At 47.9% G+C, this 10498-nt stretch overlaps 1 protein-coding gene across 2 annotated transcripts in view; it reads right to left on the bottom strand.

Annotated features, from left to right (window-relative positions):
* The window catches only part of LOC129832542 (guanylate cyclase soluble subunit alpha-2-like), a 51105-nt gene extending 42723 nt beyond the window's left edge, over window positions 1-8382 (bottom strand). Inside the window, exons 1-3 of one of the 2 annotated variants that reach the window (XM_055896683.1) lie at window positions 7588-8382; window positions 3482-3543; window positions 2246-2373 (exon numbers count right to left, since the gene is read on the bottom strand). In XM_055896683.1, the coding sequence (XP_055752658.1) occupies window positions 2246-2373; window positions 3482-3543; window positions 7588-7824 (427 nt within the window). In that variant the 5' untranslated portion in view covers window positions 7825-8382. The remainder of the gene's footprint in view (window positions 1-2245; window positions 2374-3481; window positions 3544-7587) is intronic. The other variant, XM_055896684.1, reaches the window with a different exon arrangement.
* Between the last annotated feature and the right edge of the window lie 2116 nt (window positions 8383-10498).

The raw sequence follows: 10498 nt of genomic DNA, 5'->3' as shown, positions 1-10498 counted from the left end.
CACACACACACACACACACACACACACACACACACAGCTGCTGTTTGTCTGACTGATCAGTCAACCCTGATGCATAACAAACAGAGAGATCACTACAGGCTGGACAACACACAAAAAACTACAAAACACGCACACGCACACGCACACGCACACACACACACACACACACACACACACACACACACACACACACACACACACACACACACACACACACACACACACAGAGGTGGGTTAGGTAATGAGGGTATGGTGAGGAGCATGCTGACATTTACAGGCGCATGTCACGGCTGAGACAGATATGGAGAGAGGGAGGTAGAGAGAGATGGAGGGAGATTGTAACGGCAGATTTCCTCCTCTTCGTCTGAAGAGGAGGTGTAGCAGGGATCGGACCAAGACGCAGCGTGGTAAGTGTCCATGTTTTAATAGAACAAACTGAACAAGACACAATACAAAATAACAAAGAGTATCTAACCGAAAACAGTCCCGTGTGGCACAAACACTGACACAGGAAACAAACACCCACAAACCAACAGTGAAAACAGGCTACCTAAATATGGTTCCCAATCAGAGACAATGAAAAACACCTGCCTCTGATTGAGAACCATATCAGGCCAAATGACAAACCTAAACATAGAAACACAGAACATAGACTGCCCACCCCAACTCACGCCCTGACCATACTAACTAAAGACAAAACAAAGGAAAATAAAGTAAATAAGGTCAGAAACGTGACAGAGATAGAGAAATGGAGAGAGGAAGGTAGAGAGAGATGGAGGAAGGGAGGTAGAAAGAGCTGTAGAGAGGGAGATAGAGAAATTGAGAGAGGAAGGTAGAGGGAGGTAGAGAGAGATGGAGGGAGGAAGGTAGAGAGAGCTGTACGGAGGGAATTAGAAAGATGGAGAGAGGAAGGTAGAGGGACCGAGGTATAGAGAGAGATGGAGGGAGGGAGGGAGGGAGGTAGAGGTGGAGGGAGGGATGGAGGTAGAGAGAGATGGAGGGAGGGAGGTAGAGAGAGATGGAGGGAGGGAGGTAGAGAGAGATGGAGGGAGCGATGGAGGTAGAGAGAGATGGAGGGAGGGAGGTAGAGGTGGAGGGAGGGATGGAGGTAGAGAGAGATGGAGGGAGGGAGGTAGAGGTGGAGGGAGGGATGGAGGTAGAGAGAGATGGAGGGAGGGAGGTAGAGAGAGATGGAGGGAGGGATGGAGGTAGAGAGAGATGGAGGGAGGGATGGAGGTAGAGAGAGATGGAGGGAGGGAGGTAGAGGTGGAGGGGGGATGGAGGTAGAGAGAGATGGAGGGAGGGAGGTAGAGAGAGATGGAGGGAGGGATGGAGGTAGAGAGAGATGGAGGGAGGGAGGTAGAGGTGGAGGGGGGATGGAGGTAGAGAGAGATGGAGGGAGGGAGGTAGAGAGAGAGAGATGGAGGGAGGGATGGAGATAGAGAGAGAGATGGAGGGAGGGAGGTAGAGGGACGGAGGTAGAGAGAGAGATGGAGGGAGGGAGGTAGAGAGAGATGGAGGGAGGGAGGTAGAGGTGGAGGGAGATGGACGGAGCTAGAGATTGATGTCGGGAGGGAGGTGGAGGTACAGAGAGATGGAGGGAGGGAGGTAGAGAGAGATGGAGGGAGGGATGGAGGTAGAGAGAGAGATGGAGGGAGGGAGGTAGAGGGACGGAGGTAGAGAGAGAGATGGAGGGAGGGAGGTAGAGGTGGAGGGAGATGGACGGAGCTAGAGATTGATGTCGGGAGGGAGGTGGAGGTACAGAGAAGGAGTACACTGAGGAACAGGTTGTGCTTTAACCTAATGACCATCAGTACTGCAGCACAAGGATGGCGGGAGGAGGAGAAAGAGGGAGGGTGACAGATAGGAGAGCCAGGAAAGGGAGAGGAAGGAGGAGACAAAAGAGAAAAGCAGAAAGAGGTGAATAAGTGTGTGTTTGTCAGAACTCCACCCAGATGTGTCTCCTCCTCATTAGAAGGTAGCTGTAGGGTTCCAGAGGGGTTTGTGTTCATGCATGTGGAGAGGCTGCTTTTAGTTGCAAAGTCCAGCTGAAGAATCATTCTAGTGCACCAAGTAAGCATTATAAATCACACGCCCATTCCACACACACAGATTTATTTTTGGGGGTGAAATTCCAGGACTTTTTGGGGAGTCAAAATGACACACATACGCACACACTAACACACACACACACACACACACACACACACACACACACACACACACATGGTAGAGTGATACTGACCCTGTAGAGTAGCCATGTACTGTAGTATTCCAGAGACGTCCGCCTCTTCTCCAGAACCACAATGATCCACAAAGGGACACTTCTCCAAAGTAACACTTTTCTTTTCCTCCTTCCCATCCTCTCTGCACCTTTGGCACACACACAGACACACACACACACACACACACACACACACACACACACACACACACACACACACACACACACACACACACACACACACACACACACACACACACACACACACACACACACACACACACACACGCGGAATGGAGACATAAAGATGATATAACAGGCTAGAGAGCACCTACACACACACACACACACACACACACGCACACACACACACAGTCTTCTACAGCTAACCTTGTGGGGACACACAATTTTGTCCCATTCAAAATCCTGTTTTCCCTAACCCCTTACCCTAACCTTGAACCTAACCTTCACCCTAAACCTAACCCTAGCTCCTGACCCTAAAACTAACCCTCCTAACACTAACCTAATTCTAACCTTAACCCTAATCCCCCTATAGCATTTGACCTTGTGGGGATTTTGTGGGGACTAACAAAATGTCCCCAGTTGGTCAAATTGTTATTCATTTACTATTCAAGTATAGTTAAGCAAACCCCCCCCCCCCCCCCCCCCCCCTCACACACACACAGAGCATTGAACAGAAACTCACACCAACACAAACAGACAGTAATACTCAACTAATTCAAAGAATGACACAGAGCAATGTTCACACAAAATACAAACACATGTTACGTAACGGATAAATTAGTTACATGCTTTTCTCAATTATATCAATTAGTTGAAAAGGAACAATGGCCTTGCTCTTTTGTGACCTCACTATGTTACTAGAGATTATTACTCACAGAGTCTTTATCCACTCTTACCAAGGTCTATAGCTACATCTAGTACACCATTCTCAAGGGCACAGACACACACATACACACACACACACACACACACGCATACACACACACATGCATACACTCACACACATACACGCATAAACACACACACACACACACACACACAAACACACACACATACACACACACATACGCGTACACACACGCATACACACACACATGCGCACACACACACACAAACGTACACACATACAAGCGTACACACACACACGCACACACACACACAAACACACGCATACACAGATGCATACACACACACGCGTGTTCACACACACACATGCAGCACAGCAGTCCTTACCTGATCTCTTTCTGTCTGTAGAACTCTAAGGTTCTCTGTAAAGACTGTTGAACCATCTGGGTCTGAAAGAAGATGGAAAAACAAATGTTACTGGGCCATGGTTCGAATCCCTGAGGCAATAAGGGGGAAAGTCTGGCGATGTGCCCTTGAGCAAGTGACTTAACCCTACTTGTTGATAATGTCAGACCCTGGCCGTGACCTCGCTCTCCGAGGGTTTCTCAGGGAGATTTGGGATATGAAAAAACACATTTCCAATTCACACATACGTATTAATACACACTAGTACATGTGTGGAATAGGACAAATATAAGAACATTGTTGTCCTGGTCATAACTAAAACCTCAGGGCCCTATATATAAAAACAGATCATTTCAACAGCCTGCATTTAAAGCTGACTTCACAACGCTTTACAAACGGTCCAGTAATGTATAACTGGCGCACAAAAAAACTATATTTTCCTATCAACAACAAAAAAATAAATACAGAAAGCTTTAAATATTCAAAATCCAGTTTTACCTCTAAATTCCTCTGCAGTGGGCTCTGACTGAGACAGTGTGTGTGTGTGTGTGTGTGTGTGTGTGTGTGTGTGTGTGTGTGTGTGTGTGTGTGTGTGTGTGTGTGTGTGTGTGTGTGTGTGTGTCTGTGTGTCTGTGTGTTTGTGTGTGTGTGTGTGTGTGTGTGTGTGTGTGTGTGTGTGTGTGTGTGTGTGTGTGTGTGCCCGAGTACATGCCATGTGTTTGTGTGTAAGAGAGAGTGGTGTTAATATGATGAACATTAATACGATCCTGTAGCAACGCTAAAAGAACACTGTGTCAGTCTGGGATCATCCTACGGCCTCTGCTGAAACCTGCTGTACAGGACACCAGCATCTGGGGTCATCCTACGGCCTCTGCTGAAACCTGCTGTACAGGACACCAGCATCTGGGGTCATCCTACGGCCTCTGCTGAAACCTGCTGTACAGGACACCAGCATCTGGGATCATCCTACAGCCTCTGCTGAAACCTGCTGTACAGGACACCAGCATCTGGGGTCATCCTACGGCCTCTGCTGAAACCTGCTGTACAGGACACCAGCATCCGGGGTCATCCTACGGCCTCTGCTGAAACCTGCTGTACAGGACACCAGCATCTGGGGTCATCCTACGGCCTCTGCTGAAACCTGCTGTACAGGACACCAGCATCCGGGGTCATCCTACAGCCTCTGCTGAAACCTGCTGTACAGGACACCAGCATCTGGGGTCATCCTACGGCCTCTGCTGAAACCTGCTGTACAGGACACCAGCATCTGGGGTCATCCTACGGCCTCTGCTGAAACCTGCTGTACAGGACACCAGCATCTGGGGTCATCCTACGGCCTCTGCTGAAACCTGCTGTACAGGACACCAGCATCTGGGGTCATCCTACGGCCTCTGCTGAAACCTGCTGTACAGGACACCAACATCCGGGGTCATCCTACGGCCTCTGCTGAAACCTGCTGTACAGGACACCAGCATCTGGGATCATCCTACAGCCTCTGCTGAAACCTGCTGTACAGGACACCAGCATCTGGCTCATCCAACGCTACTGCTTTTTCACTGTCTTTTTACTGTTGTTTTTATTTCTTTGCTTACCTATTGTTCACCGAATACCATTTTTTTGCACTGTTGGTTAGAGCCTGTAAGTAAGCATTTCACTGTAAGGTCTACACCTGTTGTATTCGGCGCACATGACAAATAAACTTTGATTTGATTTAATTTGATATATACAGGCATAGTGTATCCGGGTCCTGGTGTATAGACCAGCATCTGGCTCATCCAACGTTATATATACAGGCATAGTGTGTTTGTGTCCTATGAGAGTATCCTTGTCTTAGCCATTCATTCACAGAACATACGTCATCGACACACACTTACTCTCTCCACACATTACCAGCAGCAAACCAGTAAACACAATGACAAACACACATCTTTAATCAAAATTCACCGACACAGACAAGCAAACATTCACATCACAAAGACTTGTACATGAATCCATACAAACACACACACATACAAATGCTATGAAAGGCGGGTTGGCTTGTTAATTAACACAGTGGATCAGCTGGCTGATCCACACACACACACACACACACACACACACACACACACACACACACACACACACACACACACACACACACACACACACACACACACACACACACACACACACACACACACACACACACACACACAAAATTAAAAAAGTGTCAATTATTTGCGTCTTTAGTTTTAATTTCTCAGCATCTCTCTCTCTTCTTTCCTCTCCCCTCTACCTCCTTCATCCATATCCTTCCTCTGCCCTCCTTTCCTCTCTCCTCTCCCTCCATCATCCGTATCCTTCCTCTGCCCTCCTTTCCTCTCTCCTCTCCCTCCATCATCCGTATCCTTCCTCTGCCCTCCTTTCCTCTCTCCTCTCCCTCCATCATCCGTATCCTTCCTCTGCCCTCCTTTCCTCTCTCCTCTCCCTCCATCATCTGTATCCTTCCTCTGCCCTCCTTTCCTCTCTCCTCTCCCTCCTTCATCCGTATCCTTCCTCTGCCCTCCTTTCCTCTCTCCTCTCCCTCCATCATCCGTATCCTTCCTCTGCCCTCCTTTCCTCTCTCCTCTCCCTCCATCATCTGTATCCTTCCTCTGCCCTCCTTTCCTCTCTCCTCTCCCTCCTTCATCCGTATCCTTCCTCTGCCCTCCTTTCCTCTCTCCTCTCCCTCCATCATCCGTATCCTTCCTCTGCCCTCCTTTCCTCTCTCCTCTCCCTCCATCATCTGTATCCTTCCTCTGCCCTCCTCTCCTCTCTCCTCTCCCTCCATCATCCGTATCCTTCCTCTGCCCTCCTTTCCTCTCTCCTCTTCCTCCATCATCCGTATCCTTCCTCTGCCCTCTCTCTTCTCAAGCAGTTCTCCTCCCTCCTCTTTCTCTCTCCTCTAAGGCAGTATGTTTGTATGTGACTGTGTCTGTGTACGGCTTTAATTAGGGAATGTAGTGTAAGTTACGGCACAGTTCCATGTCCCACAGTACACACACAGCCTTGGAAGTTGATGATCTACAGTACTGTAGAACAGTTATGGCTCACACCACTAACTACCACCTCCCTGCATATCTTTATGTGTGTGTAATGTGTGGTGACAGGAGGAGGATATGTCCATTTGTGTTTGAAGATGCTGTGTGGGTCCTCTGTTCTGGGTCACTGTGGCTGGCCTGGTTGACAGTATCAGGACCATGAAGTGAACACCAAGTACATGCTCTGTTCTCCGGGTCATGGTTGACAGTATCAGGACCATGAAGTGAACACCAAGTACATGCTCTGTTCTCCGGGTCATGGTTGACTGGTTGACAGTATCAGGACCATGAAGTGAACACCAAGTACATGCTCTGTTCTCCGGGTCATGGTTGACTGGTTGACAGTATCAGGACCATGAAGTGAACACCAAGTACATGCTCTGTTCTCCGGGTCATGGTTGACTGGTTGCTAAGAGTGGTTCACTCATTGCTTTGCTCTTGTACGATTGGGTCACCATGATTGCAGTCTGTGTGTGTGTGTGGGGGGGGGGGGGGGCATCTCTGCTTTAGGCCAGGGCGTAGCAAGCTAAACACTTCCTTCCCTAAGACCAAGGAAATTAAAAACAGCATTGTATAAGACCAGGATATCTTTATCACCATCATCATCATTATAAAGTGCATCTCTAATCTCTAATATCTATTTCCCCGAGTTTCTGTTCCTTATTGTACACTGTTCTGAAAACATAGGTTAATGATGCTGTAAACTGAAGGCCTCCCAACCAGGTATTTTATTTAACCTGTCCACTTCTTTCACTTCAGTGCAGGTGGAGGAGAGGAAGCTACACTGGGTACACAGATACAGTCTCACCAAATCTCACCCTGAATAACCTCATCGCTCAGTAAGGAGTGATATAGAATAGGCCTAATCTACTACCCATTCTTCTATCTCTCTCTATCTCGCTCTCTCTGTATTCTAACAGTCATCTCTAGCGTGCTGGTCCTTTTGTAACCACGCAGGTGACGCATGCAGAGGAGAGAGAAATACCGGAGAAAATCTCTCTATCTGTGTTTTTTGTAAATGTGTCCTACCGTGGGCGACGTTAACCTCCCCAAGCTCTCCCCGAGCGAGTCCAGGTTCACGCGCTTCCGTCTGTTCGCTCGTTTGGGTCCTGGTGCGTCCTCGAACGGGCACGCGAGCTTCTCCACCGGGCTCTTGCCGTTCCAGATGCGTGAAAAGGGGCAGGTGTCGCCATCATCTCCGGGGCTCTCCAGGCACTCCGAGCCCATCGAGCTGAACGACTCCGAAGAGATCTTGCGCGAGGACATGCTGCTGCTGCTAAGCGCGAAAAGTCTGGGCGCGTACGCGTGCGGCGGCGAAACAACACACCGCCACCGGGACTCATCAGATTCACTCGCGTGGGAAAGATGGGGAGGCGCGCGCACCGGTCAAGAGCGTGAGCGACACGAGCTAGAGAACAAATGTATTACCCAAACCAAGATGCTCTCGCGACGGCCAGAGAGAGGGACTATATTCACCAGCTGAATCTCATGTCTAACGGTTTTAACCGTTGTCCTTTTTGTTTCCCCTTTGAAATCCCAGTTGAAGTATTGCCTGCTGCGCACCTCTCCACTATCACATCCTCTGTGGATTCACGGCTTTCTGACTCTCTCTCTCTGTGGACTATTCATGCTTTCATTCCTTCACCCTCGCATCCCTGCAGTTGGCTGTATTCCTCCCCTCTCCAGAGGGCAGGAAACGGTGTGTCCAGGTGCGGGCCTGAGAAGGATCGGGAGATACAGAGAGATGCTTGCGGAGTCAGCTTGCAGTCAAACACCAGCTCGAGCCGCTACCTCGTGGAGCTCTATCTGTCCGCTCGAGCTCTACAGCATCACTATTCTACCTCCATCCACCACAGCCAATCAGATATAATATCAGTCTAAACCCTGCCCCCCCCCCCCCCCCCCCCCCTCCTCCTTACCATCCCTGTGAGAGAGATACTTTAGTTTAGGGCTAGGCTGCTGTTTGGCGCAGATATTGACGGAGGAGACACTAGAGTCAAAAATACAAGTAACTGCAGGATAAAGAAAAACCATAACCTACAAATCAAATAGGCCTAGTGTTTGCATGTGATTTGATCCTTAATCATTTGTTTTCATGCCACACATATGCCAGTTGACCCACACTGTGATTATTATTATCTGACTTTGCTGGTCATCTATGAACGTTTGAACATCTTGGCCATGTGCTGTTATAATCACCACCTGGAACAGCCAGAAGAGAACTGGCCTCCCCTCAGAGCCGGGTTCCTCTCTAGGTTTCTTCCTAGGTTCTGGCCTTTCTAGGGAGATTTTCCTAGCTACCGTGCTTCTACACCTGCATTGTTCGCTGTTTGGGGTTTTAGGCTGGGTTTCTGTAGGGCACTTTGTGACATCGGCTGATGTAAAAAGGGATTTATAAATACATTTGATTGATTGATTGACTGTGCAATGCCAGCAGAACATATTCAGTGTGTTTGTATACTAGACCAATTTGTCATAATTAACTGAACACTGACCATTGTAAATAATTGACTTCTTATTTTACTCAAGGTCATAGAGATTAAACAATAATTTAAGGTAGACTTGGTTCTAGTAGACTAGACTATGGTACATGTCAACAATAGTACACCACTAAAGTCAACGGGTGTGTTTGGTTCACCCAGCCTCCTCTCCTATATGAACCAACTCTGTCCCCATAATAAACACACGATAATGGTAACTGACGGTATCAGCCATTTAAAACCACAGAGCCGTAGCGGGCGACAGGGCGTAATTCATGTCGAACACTAATCGCTTTGGTGACCTTGACCTCTTCTTTGCCCATGTGCCAGACTATCCCCCCAGCCTGAGGCCCGAGACACACAAACTGAAGAAAACACTACCAGGTTAGTGCATACATATACCCTGGATAAACACACACACTGCATATGCAGTACCAGTCAAAGGTTTGGACACACCTACTCATTCAAGGGTTTTTCTTTATTTGTACTATTTTCTACATTGTAGAATAAAACTGAAGACATCCAAAATAACACTTTTTTTATTTTACTAGACAAGTCAGTTAAGAACAAATTTTTATTTACATACACACCAGCCAAACCCTAACGAAGCTGGGCCAATTGTGCGCCGCCCTATGGGACTCGCAATCACAGCCAGTTGTGATACAGCCTGGAATCGCACCAGGGTCTGTAGTGACACCTCTAGCATTGAGATGCAGTGCCTTAGACTGCTGTGCCACTCGGGAGCCATGTATTAACCAAAAAAATGTTAAACAAATCAAAAAAGATTTTAGATTTTAGATTCTTCAAAGTAGCCACCCTTTGCCTTGATGAGAGCTTTGCACACTCTTGGCATTCTCTCAACCAGCTCTCAACCCACATATGCTGAGCACTTGTTGGCTACCTTTCCTTCACTCTGCGATCCAACTCATCACAAACCATCTCAATTGGGTTGAGGTTGGGTGATTGTGGAGGTCAGGTCATCTGATGCATCACTCCATCACTCTCCTTGGTCATATAGCCCTTACACATCCTGGAGGTGTGTTTTGGGTCATTGTCCAGTTGAGAAGAAATTATAGTCCCACTAAGCGCAAACCAGATGGGATGGCATATTGCTGCAGAATGCTGTGGTAGCCATGCATGTTAAGTGTTCCTTGAATTCTAAATAAATCCCAGACAGTGTCACCAGCAAAGAACCACTGCACCTCTTCCTCCGTGCTTCACGGTGGGAACCACACATGCGGAGATCATCTTCACCTACTCTTCACAAAGAAATGGTGGTTGGAACCAAAATTCTCAAATGAGGAATCGTCAGACCAAATGACAGATTTCCACCAGTCTAATGTCCATTACTCGTGTTTCTTGGCCCAAGCAAGTCTCTTCTTAATATTGGTGTCCTTTAGTAGTGGTTTCTTTGCAGCAATTTGACCATGAAGGCCGGATTCACGATGTCTGCTCTGAAC

This window comes from Salvelinus fontinalis, chromosome 33, assembly GCF_029448725.1.
Source record: "Salvelinus fontinalis isolate EN_2023a chromosome 33, ASM2944872v1, whole genome shotgun sequence".
Taxonomy (NCBI): domain Eukaryota; kingdom Metazoa; phylum Chordata; class Actinopteri; order Salmoniformes; family Salmonidae; genus Salvelinus; species Salvelinus fontinalis.
This window is presented reverse-complemented; position numbering and strand designations above follow the sequence as displayed.